This window comes from Vitis riparia, chromosome 4, assembly GCF_004353265.1.
Source record: "Vitis riparia cultivar Riparia Gloire de Montpellier isolate 1030 chromosome 4, EGFV_Vit.rip_1.0, whole genome shotgun sequence".
NCBI lineage: Eukaryota > Viridiplantae > Streptophyta > Magnoliopsida > Vitales > Vitaceae > Vitis > Vitis riparia.
Genome location: NC_048434.1, coordinates 8,910,518 through 8,923,488, shown reverse-complemented (window position 1 = coordinate 8,923,488; position 12,971 = coordinate 8,910,518). Strand labels below are relative to the sequence as shown.

General features: G+C 33.7%; 1 protein-coding gene across 1 annotated transcript; it reads right to left on the bottom strand.

The window, feature by feature from the left end:
• Window positions 1–7,502: 7,502 nt before the first annotated feature.
• Window positions 7,503–12,630, bottom strand: LOC117913495 (glutamate receptor 2.8-like). Its single transcript, XM_034828484.1, has 5 exons — window positions 12,385–12,630; window positions 9,270–10,612; window positions 8,821–9,133; window positions 8,343–8,749; window positions 7,503–8,243 (listed from the first exon to the last, which is right to left on the bottom strand). The coding sequence occupies exons 1-5, from the start codon at window positions 12,581–12,583 to the stop codon at window positions 7,623–7,625; spliced, it is 2,883 nt and encodes a 960-aa protein (XP_034684375.1). The 5' UTR covers window positions 12,584–12,630; the 3' UTR covers window positions 7,503–7,622.
• Between the last annotated feature and the right edge of the window lie 341 nt (window positions 12,631–12,971).

The window sequence follows — 12,971 nt, the reverse complement described above, 5'->3', positions numbered from 1 at the left end:
CATAGAAGTCTGAGAGGGCCATCGAGATGCAGCTCAACCCCATCTTCCCAATCCATGTATCCAAGTCCAGAACCACTCCCACTTTAACTGGGATTGTTGTGTTTTGTGCCATGCCCTTTTCTATGAAAATCTACTAATTCATTCAAGATTTAAAAAATATACTATTTAATTTAATAATTACAAATGAAAAGAAAAAAACATTGATGTACTAATTCATGACAATTGAAAAGAAAATAAATAAAATTGAAGATTTAAATAATATACTAATTAATAACACTTTAATACAAAATAATAAAAATTTAAAACAAACATACCTTAAAAACAAAATGAGTAACCTTGGGAGCAATGAGAGATCAAATATGAAATGTGGCTGACATTGGTGAAAAATAAGCTATTTATAGAAAAAAAATTGGGCCAAAAAGCTGTTAGAATCTTATTTTACCGTTGGAAAACAAAATTGGTCGTTGGATTGAAATCTGGGCGAAATCTAACCATTGGATCATTACATAGCTGTTGGGGTTCAATTCTGGCCGTTGGATCACATCCAGCTTTAATTTGGACCATCAGATATACATAAAATTGACCGTTGGAGGTCAAACCAAATCTGGACCGTCAGATCAACGCGAGGAAACTGGGAGCCGTTGGATGAGTAGTAGGTGCAAGGCACCCCTCACAAAATTACATGTGCTGCCACTTCTGTCTCGACCTCGCCAAAACAGCTCCAAGCCTCCAACATCATCGCCGCTGCTCGTTGGACCCATCGCCACTGCTCGCCAGACCCATCGCCCTGCTCGCCGGACCTAGCGCCTCAACTCTCTCTCTCTCTCTTTGCCACGAAATCAACCACTCTTCAAGCCCTAACACCATCGTTTGAGCCGTGGCTGTGTAACTTGACCACACCACCGATGGTCCCGCCATTAACGCCTCCGTTCAACATCGACGCTAGTGTTACAGGTACAAATTTTTTTTCACAAAATCGGAGAAAAATCGTTGAAATAAACCGAAACAAAATGATATTTCTCAGAAACTTTCCAACTAGAGGCGATTTTTTGAAAAAATCGCTGAAATTTATTTTTTTACCAAAATTTCGGAGAAATTTCTCCGATTTTTGGTGAAATTTTTGGATATTTTTGCCGTCGACATTTCGCCCTCCTCTTTCGTTTCGTCATCGGCTGAAACACGAAATATCACTAAAATTTCGGCCAAAAAAACAAAAATTTTCATCCTTGGTTTGGACAACACACTATAAACTATGTATAGTCCAATATATACTACTAAGGAATTGTGAAAGTCCTTAGAGAAAAAGTATAGGATAGAGGATGTGCACTTGAAGAAATATCTAGTCGATAGATTTTTGGAATTCAAAATGATAAACTCCAAGATAGTTATGTCTAAGAATTATGAATTATCTTGCATGAGATACATGCAAAAAAAGATGGTGATAAGTGAGTATTTCCAAGTTGTAGTTATAACTAAAAAATTATCACCCTTTTGGAAAGATTTCAAAAATTACTTGAAGCATGAGCATAAGGAGATGAGATTTGAGGACTTGATTATGAAATTGAGGATTGAAGAAGAACATTAAGCTTTTAACAAGAAATTGGGAAGGTTTTCTATAGATTCCAAGACAAACTTGGTGGAGAAGAAACCTAGTGTTAGAAAAAAAAAAAAAGGAAATACTTTGGTAAATGTTGTACTTGAAGGAAAGGTAAGTCTTAAAATTTTTAATCAGAAGTGGTGTGTGTAATAAATAAGGTCATCAAGCGAAAGATTGTTGTTTCAAAGGACATGATAATAAAAATCTAGTACACACGACTAAAGAAGAGAAACAAGGAACTCTTGTGACAAATTTGTTCTTTTTTATGCTATGGTATTTGAAGTTAATATGGTGGATAACATATAAGAAAACCTAGATTACTACATTCTTATCCTTAGATTTGTAGGGTGAATGCAAAATTATCCTAGGGGCTCTAGATCTACGTAGCGAAAACATGATACATATTAAAAAAATATACCTAGAGAATAAATGTTATGCTTGAGATCTAGATGTTCACAAATTGATTCCAATAAGTGAAAAGTTGACATGGATCTTGAAGACTAATAGATCTTCTATGTGATGACTTTTTTTCTTGGATCTTGTTAAGTGAGGAGGTGGAATCCTATTTGATGGGGATAGAGGCTAGGGTTTCTCCTTTTAGAAGATTAAATAATAAGAGTGTATGAAGTAACTATCTCAAACCCATGAGGTATTATGGTTCCTATTTTGAGTATACCTAATGCTACTAACTTTTATCAATAGTGATCCAATTCATAGGGAACTTAGGGTCTCATGTGTAGGTTAAAGTCATTGAAGACTAAAGAATTCAACACTAGCTTTGTAGCCTTTTAAGGTAAGAACCCATACAACATAGTAGCTTGGTGAAGTTATGAATACCCAAAAGCTAATGTCATCACTCGCTATAGGTCATGACTCACCATACACACTCGTGTCCTCACTATGGGAACCTTATCTTGATGATAAAGATAAGTCATTCCTTCAATTAGAAGGTAGTACACTACAATTTCAAATAGGTTGCTAGTCTATAAACCAGTTATGAATAACTTATCTACTTGTAATGAACCCATGACTTGGACCTTTCGTGTGACTCCTAATGCACTCAAGTCATGTACAATGTGAAAGATACTAGGCTTAAATGCTCTAATACTATAATGCATGAATAAAATAGATTTAAAAAAAAGGAAAATTGAAGAATTAAATCCTTTATTGTTACATCATGTCATGCTTTTAAGAGCTCTATCCTAACATAACCCTAAAGAGTGATGGATAGATGCAGGAGCTATTCGCTTTGTATGCTCAAATACAAAGATGTTTCTTCTTATGAGCAAATAAATAAAAGTGAGCTATACATGGGTAATTCAACTTCTAAAGTCGGAGGCATAAGAAAGGTTAGTAAAAATGATTTTGGGAAGTAATTCACTCTCAAATATGTGCTGCATTTGTTGAATATCTGCAAGAATTTAGTGTCTAGCTCATTATTAAGTAAAAATGAGTTCAAGATGGTTTTTAAATGTAATAAGTTTCTATTCAACAAGAATAGGTTATATATGGGCAAAAGGTGTCCCATTAATGGGCTTTTAAAGATGAATGTAATGACTATATTGCAAGATTTTAGTAATAATAATGAAGCTAAGGTGGTGTTTGTTTTTTGGCTGAATAGAAAAAGCCAAAATATTTTGCTTTTTCTATTAAGCTAAAAGTACCTTGTTGATATTAACCAACATAATTAAAGTAAACTTGTTATTAGTAAGTTTAGTTTAATTATGTTGGTTGATGTTAATGAGTTACTTTTAACTGAATAGAAAAAGACAAATATTTTAGCTTTTTCTATTTAGCCAAAAAACAAACACCACTTAACTCTTTTGGTTATTTGCTTGAGTCTTCTAATTTATGGCATGATAGATTAGAATATGTGAATTTTAATTCTTTGGGCAAGTTAAAAAATTTAAATTTATTGTGGAACTTTCACATTAATCCCAATCATAAATGCTAATTTAGAAATAAAATAAAGATAATAAGAAGGGATAGAGACGGAAAATATGAAGCAACTTTTCGTGAGTTCTAATCTAAACATGGATTTATTCATCAAATTAGTGCATCTTATTCACCCCAATCAAGTGGTGTTGTTAAACACAAGAATCAAACATTAAAGGAGATGAATGCTATGGTGATAAGTCATGGTTTACCCTAGAATTTGTAGGGGTAATAATTGTTTTCAACAAACTACTTTCTTAACAAAATTCCACACAAGAAAAACGATGTAACTACATATGAACTATGGAAAATATGAAAACCTTCCTATAAATATTTGAAAGTTTGTGGGTCTTTAACTAAAGTAGCTATTCATAACCATAAAAATTAAGATAGGGCCTAAAACAATGGAGTGTATTTTTATTGGTTATGCCAATAATAGTAATGCATATTGGTTCCTTTTATATAAATTAGACATTCTTGATATTCATGAAAATGTAATCATTGAATGAATAAATGCCTTATTTTTTGAGAACACCTTTCCTTTGAAAGTATTCTAGAAAAAAGTTCTTAGAAAAGAACATATCATACTACTAGTAGTCATCAAAATGTTGAAGAACCTAGAGGTAATAAAATGATAAGAGTATTTAAGTCTTTTGATCTGACTTATATTTTAGAGAATGAATCTAGACATTCAAAGAAGCAATATCAACTCAAGAAGCTTTGGTCTAGAAAGAACCTATCAATAGTGAAATTGAATCCGTCATACTAAGTCATACACGAGAGTTGTTGAATCTTCCACTAGGAAGTAAGCCTTTAAGTTGTAAATAGATCTTTTAGAGAACATTAAAGGTTGATATCAATTAAAAAAATAAAAGGCTAGATTGATAGGTAAAGATTTTAAATAAAGAGAAGGTCTTGAATTTGTGGATACATATTCACCAATCATAAAAATAACTTTCATTAGAATATTGACAATGATCATTGCATTACATAATCTTCAAATTCATCGAATGGATGTCAAGACAACATTTTTAAATAGTGAATTATAAGAAGAGATATAAATGAAACAACTTGAAAGGTTTGTTGCTCCTATATAAGAGAAAAAAGTGTGCAAGCTTTTTAAATCTTTAAATGGATTAAAACAAGTACCAAAACAATAACATGAGAAGTTTGACAACGTTTCAATGTCACATGACTTCAAGATTAATGAATATGATAAATGTGTCTATGCTGAGAGAACACCCAATGGTTATGTAATAGTATGTTTGTACATGGATAATATACTAATTTTTGGAAGTAAAAATTAAAATCTTTAAGATATCTAGTGGACTAGTACCATCTCAATTGTATTATATTGAGAAAATGCTTAAAAATAAATATGAATATAGTCCACTAAAGACACGAATAGACATAAATCTACAATTAGCTAAAAAAACTAGTCAAACTATATTTTAATAAGAATATTTACAGCATAATAGGTAGTCTAATGTATCTCATGAACTATACATGACTAAACAAAACATATGTATGCATTCAATAAGTTCAATAGATATACAAACAATCTAGGAAAAGATCAATGGAAGGAAATAATTATGGTTCTTATTACCTAAGTTACACTCTAAATTATGGATTTCATTACATTAAGATATTTGATTGTACTTGAAGGATTTAGTGATGCAAAGTGGATATTTAATAAAAAAGACACCAAATCGACCAATGGATATGTATTCACAATAGGAGGAGGATATGTATCATGAAAGTCCTCAAAGCAAACATGTATTGCTAGACCACAATGGAATTTGATGAAGTAGGAGAATATACCATGTTAGCCAAAACTTGTCCCTATTATAAAATTCATTATGATAATCAATCAATTATTAGAATGACACAAATATCATATATGATGGTAAGTTTCATCATATACATTGAAGATATGATATAGTAGGACAATTACTTTCAAATGGAGTAATTTTCATTTATTATATCAAATTAAAGGACAACCTTTTGGATCAACTTACTAAAGTTTTGTCAAGAGATCAAAATAAATGCTCATTGAAGGGAATGTGATTAAAGCCTATGACCAAGAGTCATTATAATGGTCTTAAACTAGTTAACTAGAAATCCCAAGATCTAAGTTCAAAGGGACAACAAAGTCATGAATGACTAAGACAAGCACTAAAGAGATAATCTCTCTTATCTATTCCTATCATGAAATAGTGCTATCTACAATGTGAACTAGGTTAAGCTTTGTTTTTAATGAATCTTATATTTTGAAAAACCAAATGAAGTATGCTAGGATACTTTTAATAGGAATCACCTATGTGAGTGTGAAATAAGATTGTTTCTATGAGAATTTTTAAGGCTTAAATTTTCTAGAGTATCATGAAAAACTAGGAGTTGTTTAGGTCCAAATGAACACAATCATTAATATAAATGAATTCCATGAAGGAGTTGTGTGAATACTATTGACTTGATTTATATAAAAATTTGAACAATTTAAGACATCGCCATCATTAACTAGCTAGTAAATTCGATATTATTTCACTAAGGAAGGTTCAAAGCCACAAGTTATCTATCCTAATGTAACTTCTTTCCAAATAGTATTGTCTCAAATGTCTACCTATCATTTGCATATAACAAGTCAATTTCCATTCATGAGGAGAATTGTTGGGAAAATGGGTTTTTAAACTCTGATATAAAGACTACTTTGAGTGCCCTTGATAAATATTTTAAGGTGGGACCATGTTGGAATGCATTCATCATTGTGATTAGATGAATGCAATATGTTTATATGTCGAAAGCCATTTATGAGTATATGAAAAATTGCACTCAAAAGTGACCTATGTGTCAATGGAAAATGTGATGGAAGAAAGTAACTCTACATTTAAAGATTACTAGTTGGGAGAGGACTTTATAAGCATTTTGAAATCTTTAAACAAAATATAGGCTTGAACCTAGGCTCATACATGCTTGGGTTTAACTAGATGGGAGTGGACTTGGGCCTCACCTAGCTCACACGCTTTTGGATGTAACTAGAAAAGCCCAATTACATAAAGTGGTTTTTTTAATTTTTAATTTTTTTCCAAAAACTTTTTCCATTTAAGACACACATCGTCTAAAAAGATATAAGACCTATTTTTTAGATAGGTGAGACCCTTAAGTGGAAACATCTCTTCTAGGGGACATATCTGCACCAACAAAAAGGGACCCCCAATAACATTTCATTTATTCCAACAACATCAAATTTTCATTCTTTTTCAAGTCATTTCCAAGTGTGGTGTTCCATTCCAAGTCATTCCCAAGTGTGGTAATTCATTCCAAGTCAAGTATGAGTTATAAGTGAATATTTTGAAAGCATCCAAGCATTTATAGAAAGTATGAATTATTGTTCATCACTTCTTATAATTTGAAGTATTACTATCATAAGAAAGTGGTTGTTGCATCTTAGGGGATGATTGTCACTAATTGTAAGTACTTGAACAAAGGCAAACTCTAGTTTCGATTAATCTTATTTGTGAGTTTTAATTTATATTTTCATTATTATTAATTTTATTTTACAAACTTATTACTCAATATATTTTTCAATAATTTGGACTTCAGTTTCTTAGAATGTTCTATAAAAAAAGTCAAAAAAATCTTAAATTTATTATGAAAAAAATGACTTGTTTTTAAATTAAAAAACTGTTTTGAGTCTAAACTTTACCCAACATATATTTCAATAAATAACTGTTTTTGAAATTCGTTGATGCCCAAAAGAACTATTCTATGTACAGATTTTCATCTTCGTTGAAAAGGAAATTATAAGCAAAAAAAAAAAAAAAAAAAAATAGTGATCTGTTTAACACTATTGACAGTCTAACTAAATGAACTTCCAAAAGTAAGTATATTAAGTTATGTAATGTTTCCTCCTTGATAATAAACTATTTACACAAGCAGATAACAACCAATTTGACAATTAGAAAACGTGGAGTACAGGAGTTAAATTCAGCCTGTCAACAATCAGCAAGATTTACAATCCTATCATGCTATGAACTATAATGATAATGTTACTACAATGAATTATGACACAAAATATGTATGGTCAGTTGTTCTAATGTGATGTTGGAGGTATATTTGTTCTCTCTTGATTTAAATTAACAAGCTCAACAGCAGGTACTATCACTGGCGATGATTGCCTACTAGGTGTGGTTGAGCTCCCACCACCACCGTGCTCTGAAGAAAAGGTCCCTTGTTCTCCGGAGAGGGAAATCTCATTAATGGTTTGGTTGGAAAGGGTTGATGGCCTTGGCAAGCAGTTAATCACTGATGGAGAGGCTCCAACTGCAGCCATAGGCTCAGTGCTACCGCTGTATGGATGGTCAGGTATTCTGAAAGTATGAGAGCTGAGGTCTTTTTGATCAAAACGTGTAGCCAAGGTTTTAATCTTTTCTGATACTGAATCTTCGCCCATTACCACAAGTCTATGTTTATGCAGGAACATGGCAATACCTATGATCAGAGCTAAAGATGAAGTGGCTCCAGCAATGAGGAAAAGGCCCCAAAAGCTATCAAGGCTGATATTGTTAGAAGAAAGTGAGCTTCCATTATCATCTGAACAACTAGTTTTTTTCCCAAACCACTCTTTTTCAATCTTTACCATTTCATCTCCCTCAGTCACCTTTAAGACTGCCCTTGAAACATCCTGTACGAGAGGAGAACCTCTTGGGAAGGCCTGAAATTCAAGAAAAAAAAAAAAGAAAAAAGAAAAACTCACACATGATACATATATATTGGGAATGAGTGTTTGTTTGTGAGAGGAGAGTTCACTTACAAATCCGAACCCATCAAATTTGTATGTTGGTTGAACCATGGTATATTTCGAGCAATGCTGTGCAATGAACAGCTTCATGTAAGGTATCTCGTCAAAGGCAGCAGCAATACCTCCATTTGCACTCCCTTTCGAGATTAGTTCAGCTAATTCTTCTGGAGAATTATAGATCCTAAACTTGGATTCGTCAAAGTTCATCCTTTTCAAGAATCCGAGAACGAAAGAGCCTTGTTGGTAACCTACATACTCATCTTTCGCTCTTAGCTCTTTTATGTCTGTAACGGTTGGCTGGAGCTGTTGGACGGTTAACATTGAGGTCAAGCTGGCGGTGTAACTTTGAGTGAGGATGAGCACCACAAAGAACCATATGATCATCACAAACCGAGCCAAGTTGCTCACAATTCTCTCCTCTATAAAAAAAAGAACCAGAAAATCAGCATCGTTTCAGCAAATGAAGTTAATTTGAGGGAAGAGAACTTACTCTGTGCAAACACCATAGTTGAGAAGGAGAACCAGAACATGGTGCCTGCTTGATGTGAAGGAGGGCCCCTGAAATCTTCATTTATTCGATGTTCAAGAACCCAAATTACAAAGCCGATGAAAACAAAGAAACACGCACTAGTCACCCAGAGGTCCCAAGTCAATGGCTTCAAGAAAATCCATGCGCTTTTGCTTTTGTTGTCTTTGATGGGCACGATCATTGATACGCCAGATTCAGTGTAAGGTAGTGTAAAATCTACATAGTTGGACCTGTTCGCTACAATTGTAGTGTCTCCCACCACGGCATCATACTTCTGTTGGTAATAAAAACAGAGGAAATTAGAAATCTTCTTGTATATTTCATTGAATAGGTTGATAATGGTGGTGCTCTTTTGTGTATCCAATAAGAACAAAATGAAGATACTAGGAAGGGTAAAGAGTATGACTGACCTTTAGAAACACTTGATATAACAAATCGTTGTAGTTGCCGGCAGGCTTGCCGTCTGGGGTTCCAAAGGGAATGTACTCGTAAGGAACAGCATATGGTAGTGAACCCATCACCGCATCAAAGACATCTATGCAGTACCCAGTGACCTTTGTTGCATTAGTGTTAGGATCCCATGTCACTTTTACAAATTCACTAAAACCATCCTTCACTGGAACCCCTATTTTCAACTTCTTCTCGTTTACTGGAAGCACCCAACCTTTAGGGAAATAAGTAGGTTCTCCAGGCCATACAATTGCTCCTAGATTGTCCTTAGAAGTGGAATATGTGTTTGAATTTGCGTTTGTGAAATTCAGTCTTCTTATAATTCCATTTTTCGGAGTCCAAAATCCTATCCCTCTTTCCCCTTTACCAATCACATTAACTATCTGAAAGGCTGTGGGGTGTAGTTGACCATCAAAAATTTGAAAATCTCCACTGAGGCCTTTAAATTGCGTACTTAACAGTGACTGGAGAAGCTTTGAACCGATTTGTGAGACTCCAATGGTGTCAAGATCCGTTGAATTGCTGGAAATATTAGTCTTTTGGAAGCTTAAGTTTGTTGCCCCAACTTTCTCAACTGCCATGGCTAGTGCAGAAGCAGCGTCATACGCCCATAATCCAAAAATGTTCAGCTCAGAGGTCTCATCTTTTGGATGATCTTGCTGGAACTTCCTTTTCCATCGGACTCTGAAATTTTCGAGCTCTTTTGTTCTTGGAACATGAGGCTTTATGCCCAGCACCCCCTGCATTGAGTCAATGACTAAGGGATCCAAAGTACTCAAGAGGTCAGTAAGCCCATCAGTTAGTATCCAAACATAGCCTTCTTCCATCATTCCAATCTCATCTGCTTTGGTAAAAAAGCGAGAGCCGAGAGGCGTAACCATGTGTACAATGAAAACTCTAGTTTGCATTGTCATCAGCTTGTAAAGCTCTTCACCAATTTGATCATCAGTGGCTGATGGAGAAATTACACTACGGTAGGTGACACGGACATCAATCCCTTGCAAGGCATCGGTCATATAAGGTATAATTCCATCCCCATACTCATTGTCTACGTAAATAAGCACAGCTTCTCTCCACTCAAAGGCTTGGAAAATTGCTATTATTGCTGGTACTTGAGCTGAGTCATTTAGAGTGGCTCGGATAAAGTATTGACTCCTGAGGGAAGAAAGAGAAGGGCTTGATGCAGAAAATGAAATAATGGGAACCTGGGCTTTTTCTCCCAGGCCAATCAGGAAGTTGGCCTGCATGGATGACCCTGGCCCTATGATGGCTTGCACTTCCTCATTTTGTATTAGATCTAGAGCTGAGTACCACAAAATGTTCAAAATAATAAAAAACACAGAAGCAAACTCTAATATATTCTTAATTTCTAACATTCTTCTCAGCAATCAGACATGCAAACATAACAAAATAGATATAAAATTTCACCAACAGATTACCAATAATCTTCCTACTCTATTATGAGACATTAACAAAGGGATCTTTTCCAGTAGATCAAACAACAGATCATGTTCATCAGATGAAAAAACTGACATCTTATCATCATGGATCAGAGGCAACGTGTTTGACCTTTGGTAACTTCCTACTTTGCCTTAACTCATGAAGACACAGTAATATTTATATATATCAGTGCAAAGTCAAATATATATTCTCTACGACCTACTGCAGCCACAGTATGGGGGTGATTTTTGGGACAATTGTGTTTTGGGTTAGTTGACCCAAAAATTAAGGTTTGGTTCGATTCATATAACTTACATAATTGATAAAAATGATATAAGACATTAAAAGACCAAAATATCCATTGACCTTTCACATAAGCCTTTTTAGTCTTTATTGCACCGTTATTCATGCAACCATAATAATTCTATTTTAACCATTTTGATTTTTCATTGTTTTTTAAAACTTTTTTTTTTTATAAATAATTGAAAATCAGCATTATTTTCTATTTTAAAATATAAATAAAAAAAATTATGTTCAAAAACTATTTTAAAAAATACTTTCTAAAAAAATGGTAATATGTTTATATTTTTTATATTTTCTTTTTGAAAAAACATTTAGTTAAAAAATGAAAACTATTTTAAAAAAAGAAAAATTGAAAACCTTGTTTAGTATTATTTTTTATATAAAAATAATAAAAGAATTAAATTTCATTAATTGATTATCCATTAAATTTTATATGAAATTTTTTTATCTTTACTCATAATAAGAGTAAAAAGATTCAATATTTAAAAAAAAAAAAAAGTTAGAATGGGGTAATACTTAATTGAGAATAGAAAAGAGAAAAAAACACAAAAAAATAAAAATAAAATTTACACTCACTATGTGCCTATGTACGGGTTAAGGGTATTTTACGGATTAATGAAGGATAATATCATTCAACTTAATTTTTACACTTTAATTGGATTTGGGTTTAAATGTACATGATATATGGATGTTTGATCAATTTTTGGGCCTAGCCGACCAAAACTCAATTCTCCCATGATTTTTTTAAATCCCTTCCGCAATTTTGGAGACTTTTTGCCGTCATTGAACTGTCAGCTAACCTCTTCATCAGCCATATGGTCAAGAAAAGTTGCCTAGTTAAAAGACCATGGCACAATTTATGGAGACCTTTTGCCATCGTCAGTTGACAATGTGGTTTGTTAAACGACCAACTATCTTCTTCATCTGATGAAGAGCTGTGCTGAGAATTAATTGGGTATAATAGTATATTTTATATTTCAAAACTTTCATTTGGGTCTCTAAGCTGAGATAGAAAATGTTCAATGTCAAAAAAATTACGGGCTGAAGATTCAATGTCAATATCATAATTTTCTCACTTTATCAGGTATCTCAAAAAATTACTTCCCAAATGATGAACTACTTCGGATTATGCTTTCTAATTCTCAAAGAGTAAGGGGATTTTTCCTGAAAACCAAATGGGGGTGACTGATCAAGATCACTTGCTTTCATTTTTCTCAGTAATACTAATGCAATTCTAATCTCATTCCATCACCAATGCTCCAAACGAAATGATTAATCATAAACATTGATGAAGGAGAAAGTGAGAGAGCGAGAGAGACAGGGATGGAGTACCTGCTGCAGCTGCACCAACAACATCTCTTCTGGAGTCTCTAGTCTTCAGAACGAGCCTAGTCTTGTAGTTACCGTGAGAGGCATAGAAATCTGAGAGGGCCATGGGGATGCAGCTCAGACCCATCTTTCCAAACGATGTATCAAAGTCAAGGACCACTCCCACGTTAACTGGTATTGTTGTGTTCTGCGCCATGCCCATTTCTATGAAGAGAACCCATAGAAAGAGAAAGAAGAGGGAGAACCCCTGTTGGGCAAGGTCGTTTCTCATCTTTGAACTACTTTTGGGAAGCTTGGTGATTCACAATAATGCAGAATACAGCTCATTTATAGGGTCTAGAATTTGAAAAAGTAAGAATTAGAAGCCTAGAAGAGAAGGCACTGTAACAAGAGGACCCAGATGGATAGTTGTGAATACAAAACCCAACCAACACTTCTTGGGCGAGTTGAGGCGGTCAAAGATAGAATCTCTTACAATATTAATTAAATTAGAAAGCGTAACTTATAATGAAGAAATCATGATCAGAATATATTCTTATAAATATTCTTCCATGGAAACACACATTTTAGCTTCGTTCTTGCGTTAGCAT